Raw genomic sequence first — 13,906 nt, forward strand, 5'->3', positions numbered from 1 at the left:
TACACGTTGATGCTAGAGTGCTGCAGTCTACCAGTCCTGTACGTGCTGTACCGTTGGCATTGCCTGTGTGGTGTTGACTCGCCCGATCAGCACTGCCTGTACTATCCAGGCAACAGTACTACATGCAGTAGTCATGACATTAGGGAGGTTCCGGAGTACGATTTTTCGTGCCAAAATCCGTAGAGGCGCTACGGATTTTGTATACGTCGTTTTCGAGCAGTAAAATGTTCCGGAGTACGGAACTTATGTGTTTGCCGTCATTGCCTAGGTTACGATCGCAAATACGTCACATTCCCGCGCTATGCCTTTTTTTTTTGAAAATTTGTACCGAAATCAAAACTTCCCGCGGAAAATCCATGTTTCTCGTACCAAATTTGTACGCGAAAAATCTTTCTGCACCCGATGACGCAAAATCTCCATACGAAACATGGTTCGTGTGAAAGCCAGTCCACACGGATTCTCCGTGCCGAAAAATCGTATGGAGCACGCCTGGAAAAAATCCGTAGCGCCCACACGGATTTTGGCACGGAAAATCGTACCCCGGAACCTCTCTAATGTGACTCCAATCATTTCCGGGGCTGCCCGCATGCGCATCGATAATCATTATGAGTCTAAGTCTTTATGACTGAAGTATTTTGTCGCAGGGCCTCTGCATGGGCACACAATCACTTGCAGAAATGCAAGGAATCTGACAACATATCATCATCCTTGCCAAGGTATCAGCCGGCAGAGCTCGCTTTGCAGAAGACAGTTGATCACTAAATGAACTGTCTTGATCTCTCCATCACATGTATGGGATAAGACAAAGTGTGCTGTTACTTGACAGCAGCAAACCCAGTAAAATGAAGGGTTTTATGGCTCAGGGCTTGACACCTTGTCACCAGTTATTCTGGTGACAGTCTCACATAGATTCTCCGGATCGGTGCAACACGTCTTATCGGGAAGCTGTAAAAGCCCGATTGTGCGATTCCTGATCTTATCTCAGTACTGTAGTATCAAGATTCAGCACCTTCTCCTATTGCTGTCTCGGTGTTTTATGCATGTAGGACAGGCAGGTAGAGCCCCGGTCTTGCGACCACATGAACCTGTTACCAGGGTCAGGAATTCGTACAAACCAAGGCATGGGATCTGTGTGTGTGTACGTGTGTGTGTGCTGGTGGTGTTGTTTCAAGTGGATCACAGAGCCTTTTTTAACTTTTCTTTTTTGGGGGGGGGGGGGGTTATACACACTTCACCGGTGTATCATGGTTGCTGGTCTTGACCGTGTGTTGGATTCAGCAGCAGGTAACTTCCAAATCCGAGGGTCGAAACGCAAATCAGTTCGGGCACAATCGTGTATGGTCAATTAAATGTCGTCACCCTAGAGTAGTAGCCCCACACGATCTCGTGTCAAGACCACACTGCATTGTACTACTTATCTGATTCCGTGTGGCAACAGCATCAAGAATTATAACCCCGAGGACTATGTACTGTAGACAATATCCTTAGTGAGCTTGAAGCCGTGAACAACACAACCGCACAGTGCGGTGACACACACGTACACACACAGGCATGGCAGCGACGCATCGCAAACACCCGACCGACAGAGCACCAACAGGCTATGAATGATCAGTTTACAACTTTTACAACTCGATGTTTGTTCTATTGCGTTTCATGTGCCAGGTCATCATATGAAGAGTATGAAGCAAGAGATGTACACCCGTTGATAAATATCTACATCACCTACCTACAAGTGGAGAGACAACACGGCCAAGTGTGCATACGATACACATACACAGGGGAGAGAACACATGTCTGATGAGGTTCACGAGAAAAAAAAACAAAAACAACAGAGGTACGAGTGAGACGAGCCGACGCACAGACAGAAACGAATGCACGGTACGGTATAGACAAAATTAAACGAACACGCAACCTCCAGTCAACTGACTCCCATATGCTCTCGCCACTCCCATATGCGAGGAAGAGAAATAGTAAAAAAAAGAAAAAAAGGAGAGAGAAAGAGAAAAGAAAGAAAAAGAAGAAATAAAGATGATGGGAAGAGATGCATACTTGCCTGAAGAAAATATCTCTATAACTACCGATAGAACCGGGGCCTTTAGGACTACGACAGCTGGACGACGGACGGGTCAATGTCATAAAAAACAAAGGTTAATAACGAGGACAAAGAGGGTCGTGAGCATGCACAAAGTGATACATGTATGGCATATCGTTATATTGATAAAAAATTATGAAAAAAGGCGAATGCAGCAAGAGGGCTACGGTTGATGATCACTATAATGATGAGATGAGGTTGATGATTATCATGGTGTATCATGAGGGGGGCAGTGGGATGCTGATGTTGTAGCTGTTGTTGATGCTGCTGGTGGTGATGCTGGAGAAGAGGAAGAAGAACTCAACTAGATTGACGATATGAATAACAGTAGCAGAGAGGCTGAGGAGGTGGAGGACAGTGACAACAGCAGCAGCATTGGCAGAGCGGCGGCGGTGGCGACCGGACAGTCCAGCTTCGTGAAGACACCACGCCACGTCAGTAGCATGCACAGCGGTGACACGACTTCTCGCCGAAACCACCATTGCCCCAATATCAGCCAGTTGCTCCGGTTAACGGGTAGCACGGCGGCAGCGGAGGTGGCGCGGGCAGCAGCAACAGCGGCAGGAGGAAGAGTAATGTACAGCCATGAAGGTATGGAGGGAGAAAGGGAAGGGGATGCCAAGCGGACAAGACTTTACAACAGCAAGCAGACCAGACTGCAGCAGCCATGCCGTCCAAGCGTAGGAGATGAGCACACATATACAAGCAACAATCTCCTTCTCCCCAGATATCTCAGTACCTGCAGAGACTGCTCTGACATGTAGCTGAGTGGACACGCACGCACACACACACGAGAGACAGAGGGAACCGGAGAAGAGGGCGGGTCATGGACGCGATGGCGTTGGTGCTTCAGCGGACGGGGCCATACAATAGATGAGAGTGCATTACGAGCATACGCGGAGGAGATATAATGACCCGTTAGTACACAGTCTTCTCAGCTACCTTGAGCACGCAAGCGAAGAACGCGGCGGCCGTATCAGGAGATGCCCACCACCGGGAGGATGGCCGTAGCAGTGCCAACTACCACCTGGCTGGTTCGCACACACACACACAAGAGATCATGCAGGTCCTTCGTGCACAGCATTGCGGCCTATACGAGGTTGTATTCCTTTAAATTGAGCTGCAGGATGGTGTCCTTCACCGCCGCAAAGACAAATCGGATATTCTCAGTGTCGGTAGCGCAGGTGAAATGCGGGTAGATCGTCTTTTCCGGGTCCGGGTTCAGTTCAGCGAACATACGGAGAATAAACTCCCGTGCGGCAGTGGCATCTCGCCGAGGACCTACGCAAACACGACATTCGCATTCACCCACCCACCCACAAACACACACACATACAGCAGTGAACGTTAGAGACAATCAAGGGAACACGTCGTACACTAAATTACAGAGATGTAGTCCAAAAATAAAAGGGCCGGAGAGGTACAGCGGCCCCTTTATAACCTGGCACCATTGGTATTAAGGGTGCGTTCAGACAACCGAGAACCCCATCTAACCGTGAACGACATTCGTACTACCGATAAACTAATGTTACTTGTGCAGCTCTGACCACGGCACCGAGAAGGGAGCTCCCCAGAGAGCACCTTTTTCTACTGCCAGAATGCTCTTTCCTCCGGCCAGCCAGAGCAGTAAACCTTTCCCGCCTGCAAAGGCCTGTAACGTCACGTGATAAAATCACCTTGGAAACTTTCCCATTTCTTTATCAGTAGTCTGAACGTGACCGTAGGAAATTCTGCTCTGCTCTCAGATCAATGCAGACCACCCCAGACGAACATGCCCTAAATAATTTGTTGGTCACATAAAAATTTCAGCCCATACTGCCCCTGCCTGTATACTCCGTCCCGTAGTGCAAAATGATATTTCGGCCGAAGCAGAATTTAGGCCTCGAAGGCTCAGGCCGAAAAAAGCCGAAAAGAAAAGAAGTATGCGCTGAATATCTGTTGAATTACAGTAGTCCAGTAGGCACACGAGTTCTTTGTGTTTTCTTTCAGTCGAGAAGGGCGTGGTGAAGGTCACGCACTTCTACCTCTCATTGCGGACAACAAAGTCACCCTTTGGCGGCTGTGAAGACTGCAGTACGCCCAACCCATTCCCTGCTGAGCCCACACTATCATGCGATTCTAGATGAGCCCGCACTACTACATTATGTTTTGTAATGTCCTGAGTGTACATCGCTCACTGATGATAATTTACAGGACGCGTGTATGTTCAAACAATTGTACCCTACCCAATGCCTACTCGATTCTCACAATTGAAATGTGTAAGTGGAAGAGAAAACTCTCAGCTTGCGATTGCAACAATCGTCGAAGTGATAACATCAAAGATTGTTGAGTTATGGCACTCGACGGACACACAGTTCCATGGGCGCAACGCGTGGGCATTTGAATTTCCATTCCTGTACACGTTCTGCCGCTTGGTGCCATGACAATCTCAGTTCAAATTGAGCAGTGAACTCGTGGGAGTGTACAGAAAAGCCAAAGAGCTTAATATGAGCAAGAAGAGTGGAATGGGGGATAGTGCAAATTCTTTGACTTGCCCAGCTGTGCTATGACCTTGGGATAGATTCGCTAGGGACTAAAGCTGGTTTACAAACTTGTGAAGACTTGCGTTTCACCTCACCGTTTTCTATGTCGCAGTAATCTACCAGGACATTTTGACCTGTCACGATGATCTTCATATCGCTGGAAAGCTGAGAGTAAGACCTTTCCAAAGGTGTATCATAAGGGAGAATTAGTTACTGTTTCGACAGAGTTACAAACCGGTGTATAATTGTCTACGTACCGCAATGTATAGTTGACGACTATAACCATCTGTCGAACAGCATACCGTACTCGCGTGATTAGAGTCCTCTCTCGAATAGTGCCCCAATCTCTATTGAAGGGCCAGTGAAAAAACTAAGCCCCCCCCCCCCCCCGGCTTGTAACCAAGCGCATGTGCAAGTTTGGAGTGTTCTTTTGGTAACGTTCTTGTCCATGTCATTGAGCTGGTGGTTTCAGGATCAAAATCGCAGTTCTGGTTGCCCTTCCGTTGAGCCGTGATAGCTTGCAGTTAACTTTCGGCTCTGTTTTTCTTCACCTTCTTCGTCGTTTTTATGCGGGATGACGTAAATGTAACAGCATTGAAAAAACAGTGCCCTCTCTTGAATAGTGCCCCATCTGTGATGGAGATTGAAAAAAAATAGTGCCCCAGAGGCACTAATTGCACGAGTATGGTACTTTTCTCAGGACTCTTAATATTGTGAAGAGATCAATACCATTCTGGAAACTTAGGCCTAGAAGGCGCAGGCCGAAAATAGCCGAAAGGAAATATGCGTTTCCTGCAGTTCCAGGCCGAGTTTCACGAATCACAAGCAGCTCGTACCAAGAAGTAGAGATTTAGAAGACTTCAATAACTTGTTGATTCACGCAGTCTGCTATTCTTGTGCGTGTATGCTTGTCCCTTTTTATTCTTTCCCTGCCGCGTTGTTTATGATGATCGAGCATGCTTATGCTCCGCTCAATTTCCCTCGTTATCACCATCACCACCACCCACAATCACGGGTAAAACTAACAAAACGATAAAAGTGGTGGGAGAGAAGAAAGAGAGCCAGAACTCACCGACAAACTCGGGAAAGTAGTCGGCTAAATCTGACGACTGGATCTTATCTTCTAGCAAGTCTTTCTTGTTGAGGAAGAGAATCACTGACGAGTTCTGAAACCACGGGTATGTGATTATTGTCCTGAACAAGGCCTTGCTTTCTTCCATGCGATTCTGCAGCAGTAGAAGAAAAAGAATGATAGCAACAGGAGACCATCATAACACAACATGATTTCACAGGGAATTGTTCGGGGTGTTCCTGCGACACTAAAAGTATGCCGGTTTGTTAACCCAAGGCCTGTAGAGTGAGGGCATGGAGATACAAGAGAGAGAGAGGGGGCGGGGTCTCGGGCATATTTCAGCCAGTGGCAGAACATCTGGACAAGATCCAAGAGTATGAGGGGCATGAAATGCAACGTTTGAAACTAATGGTACCTCCTCTCCCCTTTCCGGAGTGCACAGCGCCAATACATTCCTGGATCGGCAAGAAAAAATTGCGGATGGCATTGCCACGAGATGAGTGTAAGGTATGCACGGTTTTCAAATACGTTTTCCACAGATTCTGCCAATCCAAGAGAATCAACGGAATTGCACACCCTATGTGACTGTGTGTGGGTGTGTGTGTGCATGGGGAAAGGAGGATGAGGAGGAAGATGCTATGTATGTACTCGTGGTATCACCAAGAGCACATCAGACTGCGCAGCCCGGCATGGGGTGGGGGCAGAACTCGTATTTACGTCATTTTCTATGAGTCTCAAAAGCCACAGTCCAAAAATGCAGCCCTCTGCTGCATCAGCACAACCAGTGGAACAAGCTTTACGGCATCTGATGTAAAAAATGACGTAAACAACGCCGAAGTCCACGGGCTTGAAACCATAAAGGAGTCGCACGCCCTGGCCTTTGCACTCTTGGTGAAACCCGTCATGAAGACACACTGATGAACACAACTGAAGCTGAGGAGCAGAAGCCTGCACAACAACACATCAACTGGCGCGCAGCACGCCTTGGAATCAATCCAATGACGGCAGTCGAGGATCAAATACACAGAACTGAAGCCTATCACAGTTGCGTCATTTCCAATTTTCCATGCTGCACTCTGACTGTTCCGGGCGAGCAAAATGTTGACCCAGAGAAAAGGGTAGTGGCATGTTTCATCTACACTGTATGTAGTCTACACGATCATGCTAACATCGGGCGACTTGGGACTGATGATTGCATCCAATTTTGGCCAAGATCATCGCAAGCAGGAGCAAGGTGGCCGGCAAGTACTGTGCTGCTCAATGAAATCCAGTCGTGTCGCTCAAGTACGCGCCTGGGCGTTGTGCAGCCGTAGACCTGCGAACACTAGCCTGCGAAACGATGCACGGCGCTAACTCGAGTGACGCGACTGGATTTCATCGAGCAGCACTGTACAGGTAGCACATTACACATGTGCAGAATGTCCAGTTGATGCCGCACCTGCCCAACTTATTTTTGGTTAGCTGCTCTGCGGACGAGTTCCCCACACATGCCACCGACTGCAGTTTGGCCACCCTCATTATCACTTGCACAGTACGAAGACATCCCCCGTATGCACCAGTACATGCAACAGTACAGTGCTGCCGTGCAAAGTGTCGCACCGGATGCACTGCTGGGCATGGAACCAAGACGGCCTTACCACCAACCACTACTCTCAAATCCACATCGGAAATAGACAAGCTGAAATGAAACAGGGATTTCTGCTCAGTGCACATTACAGACTGCCAGCTGGGGTTCAAGTCAAGAATCACTTACTGCCATACTGATGATACGTAAGCACACACACACAATCTAGAGGAGAAAGGAGCACTCACCTGGTCTTCTGACTCGACGAGGACCTGGTCATACTCGCTCAGTGCCACTAAGAAAATAGTTGATGTCACATTCTCGAAACAGTGGATCCACTTCCGCCGTTCTGATCTCTGCCCGCCGACATCCACCATCCTGCAGCACAGCGAGAACATCCAGTCAGTCAGTGTACACTCGAGAACAGTGGGACAGGAGAGTAGATGAAGAGAACAGTGAAACGGATACACACACACACGGGCGCACGCACACATGCGACCGCACGCTTGCAAGGTGTGAGAAGGAGAGATTGGCAATTGGGTAGAGCAAGAGAGCACAGAATCACAGATTGCGATAAATAACACCAATAAATAGACGGGACTTCACACTGAATCTTCAGAACAGAAGACAATTATTACAGTCAAACCTCTTTAGGACGAACACTGATATGGCGAACTTTCCATTAGTACAAACTAGGGCCAATCCTATGGTTGGCCAGGCATCATATCAAGTCAAAATTGTTCGTTTATGACGAACTCCTGTACTGCGAACTTTCGTGAAGATGAGCTAATTTCAAGCGTGATTTGAACAAAATCAGCGTGTAGTACGAGCTTCGATCCACGTGCGTGCACTGGCTGTAGTTTTTGTCCGATAGTCGAGGCCTCTTGTACGGGCAAAAGGAATTGACAGCACGTTACAAGGCGGAGGACATGCTGTCATGAATTCATTGCACATTGTACTTTAATACCTGTTGCTGGCTTATGCTATGAATAAGTGCTTTACATGTGCCATAGCATTCACCTTCACATACATGTAAATACAATCCATATGATATGCATATCATTTTTTTTGTCAGATCTGGATAAGAAGAACTCCGGGATAAGACAAACAAACTTGTTCAATCCCTTGCAGTTCGTCCTGACGAGGTTTGACTGTATTTGATCATTGAGATGTACTAGTATAGCAGAAACAGGAAACCGAGAACGCTCGGTAGCAAAGCCTTGACAATGATGTGAGTATAAAAAGAACTTACCGAAAAACGACTTTGTCAAGGTTGAATGGATATTCAATAATGCCAGTTGTAGGCACACGGACACGCAATACATCCTGAGTGTCAGGCAGGTAGTCCCGTGCGCCGATGCGTTCCAGGGCGTCCAAATAACTAGGGAGAGAGAGAGAGAGAAAAAGAGAAATAGCATACAAAGCAAAATGCACATTTCAGGGACATACTCAGCTTCCATACACCCACATACCAAGAGGGGGTGGATTGGCGAGCAGGCCACCACAGCACACATAGAAATTGTGATCAATCAGAACTTTTGTCATACACATGCCCCACAAAATACCAGGGGATCTTTCCAGCTCAGTTTTTCACACTTATCACTGCTACTTCGCCACATTTTACTACACTTATCACGCAACAATACATTGCACAGCCACACAGACAGCGCACGAGATTGAGAAAACGCCATACAATCAACTATGCACGAACTCGGAATAGAAAATGTTTGCGAGGCATATTGAAATTTGTACGTGAACTGGCAACGGACGCTCGATCATTCGCACGTTTCGAGCGTGGGCACAGGGTTACTCGGCTGTTCGAAGCAATACTTCTACTTCTAGTACTAGTACTAGTGCCATACTTCCACCGCACGGTGCTTCAGTCACGCACTGACGACATCGACCACACTTTCGCATGACGCAGCGAACCTTTCACGCACAACAAGGCAAGATTGCTGCTGCGTTTCTTCTCTCTGGAAGAGCTAGGAATCAGAGTCGCACGTTGAGCAATACAAGCATCTGCCACTCATGGGGCCACAGACGTCGCAGGCCTGAGTCGTCTCAACCAAATGACACCTCACATGAAAAGCGGTCAACTCCCCTCACAGGGAACGCCGTTCACATTGACACTCGCCGAAAAAAAAGAGAGAGAAACATTTTCAAAACGAACAGGTGATCAGGCAAGATTCGGAGACACTACGACTGTTCTGCCCAATTCCAAGCACACATAAAAGAAGGTGACAGCTAGCTGTTGCTCCAGCTGCTCTCCCAAATACGAATATGAAAATATATTCTCAGTGAATACTCACTATTTCGCTGAATCCGTCAGCTGGAACTCTCTCCGCCGCTCGTAGCATGTCTGCATACCAGGATCACTCCATAGCGTTCGTAGCAAATCCAGTTGGTCAAGAGACTCCACCAAATCAGGCTCCAAACGTAATACGTGCGTGGCACGTTCCTACGGAGGAAAGGGGTTGTAGAATACCCGGTACAAGACAGTTTCTTGAGAATCAACTTCGAACTTGAGTAATACACGACAACTCGAAGTCATACACGAACAAACGGAAAATCAGCACACAATTTCGACTTACCTTATTGCTTTCGTCGGTGAATGGTATGTGTAGCGCATCCATACCATTGAGTAGGGCGTGCATGGCCGTGTAGATATTCTGGAACACTAACTTTTTGAAACTTTTACGATCTGATTCGCTGTAGCCATTACCATGGATGATTCGCATTTGTTTTATAAAGGTGCTCTTGCCAGATTCACCAGTTCCTGCAGGCAGCAAGAAGTCAATCCACTTAATACCTCAGAAAAGACCTTGAGCATAAACTCGGAAAGGCTTCTCTCACCTAACAACAGCAACTTGAGTTCCCTTCGAGCTTGCTTTCTATCTTTTTTCAGCTCCTTCTCAATGAGCTGGTTTATTCTCCTCTGCTCCGCCGCTTCGGCTGACAAGCAGCACGACATTATGGAGGCCAGGAACTCGAGGCCACCAACCTCTTCCTTAACTCCAGCGCTCGCACGAGTCTCCCAGCACTTCACTCATGAAAGTGAAAACATAGACTAAGAACGGCCGAACATCGCCGAGACACCACAGAAACGTTACTAAAACTGAAATGCTGAAGCAGAAGCACAGACGTCCACGTACATAAACCGGTACAGTCAGTGTAGATTTTCAAGTCGAGCACTCTTCGAAGCTTCATCTTCGTGCACGGAGCAGACTCGAGCTCGGCGGCGATTTCCGTAGAAAACCTGAACTACAAAATGGCGGTGATTCAGGAATGCAGAAAATTCAAAATTCGAGGTGTTGTCAAGGAGGTACTCTGATAAACCGTAAGCTATCCTCCCAAAAACAAAATTCACGGAGAAATAAGTGGGGAATACGAGATCTTTCAGGAGCAAATGACGTGTTTGTTGGATCAGGTGACGTATTTGCATCATTTTCAAACCTGACTCCTGACTGTCCTGAGCATGTGGGATCGGGAGAGATGGATCGATCGTGTCACAGTGTCTGTCTTCACTTCAGACTTTGGAGTTCAGTTAGTCAAAGAAAGAAGAGACCAGGTGCAGGTATGATCAAGCCCACAACTACCTAGTTGTTCAAATGGATGCTAATACGGCAGAGAGCAATGCTTCTCGCCAGCTGACAGATCGAGAGCTGGAAAGGATTTCGCGTAACAAGGAGAGAGCAAGAGCACTTCGTTCCTCCAGGATTGTTCGCCCCTACCCTACCAAAACAGCACCAGCAGTCCCCGTTGAGAAACAAGATACCTGTGGGGGATTTCTACTTGATGATAACGATATCGAATCTCCTGCGTCAACCAGAGTAGCTCAAGATCCTGGTAAGTCCCATTTCTCCCCAAGTAATCACGACTTCGTTCATTTGTTTGAATGAGCGTGTGCGAGGATTTCCCTGATGTTGCCTTTCATTCTTCTCGCGTGCTACCACGCAAGTGCCGTTCACCCTGTGATAAGTATCTGATTGTATAAAAATAGGATGCGGGCCATGCGTTGAGGAAATACACGAATACGTTACATTGTACATATACATGACTGTAGTTACTTATGTCAGCAACGTGTAGCACTTTGTTGTTACAAATTTGTGCTAACGGTGTAGGTTATCGTGAACGCAGGAAGTGTTGGAATGAATTTCGGGCATTTGGAACCACCGTTTGGCACATTTGAGCAAGGTTTAGAAAAATGGCACTTGAAAACGGCTACGTACTACTAGCTACTGTATGTGACGCACAGTATCTTCCACTACATCTTTTCATGAAAGTATGCTCTCAAGTCCTGTGCCTGTGGTGATCACAATTCACCTTCATAGCCACTGTTCATACACACAGCGTTCCAGAATCTCAAGTATCGGAATATTAATACTCCAGGTGGAGATAGCAATTTAAATAAAGTCATGAACAAAATTAAGTGCTCACTCCTTACTCCGACACACAGGTCAAGGCTCTTGACCTCTTGACCTACCTTGCAAGGACTGCGCACTTAATTAAAAAAATTTGTTCATAGCTGTATCGAAATAATTCATTAGACATGATTTTAATGGCAGTGGCGCAATCGATAAAATGTGATGTCTTTGCATTGTGCCAATCTAGACGATACATACAACCAGTGCAGTACATAAACCAGAGTGTGCAACTCTGGGAGAATCATCCCACGAATCACCCCAGTGCAAAGCGTTTTGTTTGGGTCATAATAGTGACTCACCGTTGCTGCCGCTCGCAGCTGTTCAGATGGTCATTTCACCGTATCACCAAGGTCACTTCTGTTTCGCATTGCCGATTGTCGTGCACAAGTAAAAAAAAGCACTTGAACTTCCCGTTATCACCTTTTGGATACGGTGATTTGCACTGAACCTATGGTGTGATGGGTTTTTCTTAGGCCTAGTTTTTTCTATAATTCATGATGACATGAAATATTTTTATGCGGTGGCATCGGTTTTATGCAGCATAGATGCAGAGTTAGCTGCACACTTTGGTTTACATGTACATGTATGTACTCTTGGTAGAACGCCGATCGTTCCCTTCGCACAGACGATAAGTGACAATAAAAAAATACATCATCGGGCATGTGAGTCCAGCCTCTGGTCTAGCACTTCTGTAGTGTTTTTGTGAAGCGCAAACCGCGTCTACAATTACAAAGTACGAACTTGTACCGTACCTCGGGGTGAAGTTGGCGTGCTCCATAAAAATGGTTCTTTGGATAATGCACTATGGACCAGGGAGTCGTAAAATACCTACATGTACATATATGGTATTTTACGACTCCCTGGTATGGACTATGCACTATAGCGTAGGTTATAGTATGGAGGTTAACCGTTATGTCACAGGTCATGGTTCGTGACTGCGCTACCTTATGTACACATTCATCCATATATGAACGCCTTGCCACCTCTCTTCGTTCCATATATAGAATATCTATACCGAGCCTGGATAGTGGATATCCAAGCAATGTTTGGTAAAGGCCAATTCACAATACAACTTTTTGCGACGTGACATGTGACTTGCGACACCTGCAGCGAGCTGCGACAGCGACGCACGGTTCACAGTCTTTTTGGTGTTTGTGACATCCCTGTGCACTCATAGTACTATCACTGCACGTGCACCCAAACTTTAAACTGCACTCCATCTGTGTAGGTCTTGCGTCGCATGTCGCGAAAGTTGAAATTCTTCAACAGGTGCCTTGCGACTGTACGCGACAGCTCGCGACAGGCATTTTCTTGTCGGAACTGTCGCAAATCGCGTGTGGCGTAGCAAAAAGTTGTATTGTGAATCGGCATTTACTTTCAGAGGTTCTGTAAACAATCCCTTGCAGGACTGGCGTATGTGGCATGGGACCCCTTGCCTTACTTAGGATTGATGGATGTAAGACCATGTTTCCACATTATCTCCATTGCTCAAGCCATAGTCAGTGTGCTTGGAGCTGTGCTTGTGTATGTGTCGGATACGACAGAGCCCATCATGCGAAGTGCATCCTATGTGTGTGTTGTACTGTACATTGAGAGTGCTGCTACAGCATAGCGGCAGTGGCATTTTCTGGGCATTCACTGGGACGTCTTCCGACCGTACTCTATCTGACCTCACACTGTAAACAAGAAATCATTCATCAGAGAAGTCATTTGTGTTGGCCGAGTTTTGACAATCGTCCCAGAAAGGTTGGATTGAATCACACTATAGGCATAATGGTGAAGTCATGAATGCCCCCGGCCACTGGGGCCGAGCCCAACTTTCTACATGTCTAGGGCAGCCCAAATGTAAAAAGAAAAAGAAAAAAGCAGCACTACACACTGATCTCACCAGTTGGCCAGTACCCGGGGCAGCAGACAAGTGACGTAATGCAATGTAGTGTGTACATGCTGCTGCTACTGTGTGACGGGTTTGAATGCTGGGCAAGATGGCTGCTGGACCAATAGTCTTCAGCTTTTTGGACTCGTGCAAGGATTTTTGTGTGAACGACTATAAATAAAAGAACAACAATAACATCAACAAGAAAAACAACAACAACAACAACAACAACAAGGTGACTTGAGTGGATTGATGGTGCCAGCAGTCCAGATTGGTGCCGTGTACATTACTTCTAGTGTACATTAGTCGCTGAGTGAAGGCTTTGTAGTTGCGCCCATGAAGGGACACAAAGCGAG

General features: G+C 46.9%; 2 protein-coding genes across 3 annotated transcripts in view; one reads left to right on the forward strand and one right to left on the reverse strand.

The window, feature by feature from the left end:
• Window positions 1–1,601: 1,601 nt before the first annotated feature.
• On the reverse strand, window positions 1,602–10,424 carry LOC135812336 (guanine nucleotide-binding protein G(q) subunit alpha-like). Its single transcript, XM_065325719.1, has 7 exons — window positions 10,104–10,424; window positions 9,842–10,026; window positions 9,560–9,708; window positions 8,503–8,631; window positions 7,499–7,628; window positions 5,687–5,840; window positions 1,602–3,373 (listed from the first exon to the last, which is right to left on the reverse strand). The coding sequence occupies exons 1-7, from the start codon at window positions 10,219–10,221 to the stop codon at window positions 3,183–3,185; spliced, it is 1,056 nt and encodes a 351-aa protein (XP_065181791.1). The 5' UTR covers window positions 10,222–10,424; the 3' UTR covers window positions 1,602–3,182.
• Window positions 10,425–10,716: 292 nt separating this feature from the next.
• Window positions 10,717–13,906, forward strand: part of LOC135812382 (DNA repair protein complementing XP-A cells homolog) — a 13,676-nt gene continuing 10,486 nt past the window's right edge. For both annotated transcript variants that reach the window (XR_010552789.1, XM_065325759.1), the window contains exon 1: window positions 10,717–11,096. Coding sequence is in view for 1 of the 2 variants with exons in the window: in XM_065325759.1 (XP_065181831.1) it covers window positions 10,859–11,096 (238 nt within the window). In the remaining variant the exon portion in view is untranslated. The remainder of the gene's footprint in view (window positions 11,097–13,906) is intronic.

This window comes from Sycon ciliatum, chromosome 1 (assembly GCF_964019385.1).
Source record: "Sycon ciliatum chromosome 1, ocSycCili1.1, whole genome shotgun sequence".
Lineage (NCBI taxonomy): Eukaryota > Metazoa > Porifera > Calcarea > Leucosolenida > Sycettidae > Sycon > Sycon ciliatum.

Bases quoted from the DNA above. Each gene is read 5' to 3' on its own strand.
- LOC135812336 (XM_065325719.1), bottom strand. From the start codon at position 10,221: ATGTCGTGCTGCTTGTCAGCCGAAGCGGCGGAGCAGAGGAGAATAAAC. The intron at 10,027-10,103 runs GTGAGAGAAGCC...TGCTGCCTGCAG, and splicing joins ACTCAAGTTGCTGTTGTTAG to GAACTGGTGAATCTGGCAAG. The intron at 9,709-9,841 runs GTAAGTCGAAAT...TTTCCTCCGTAG, and splicing joins TCACCGACGAAAGCAATAAG to GAACGTGCCACGCACGTATT.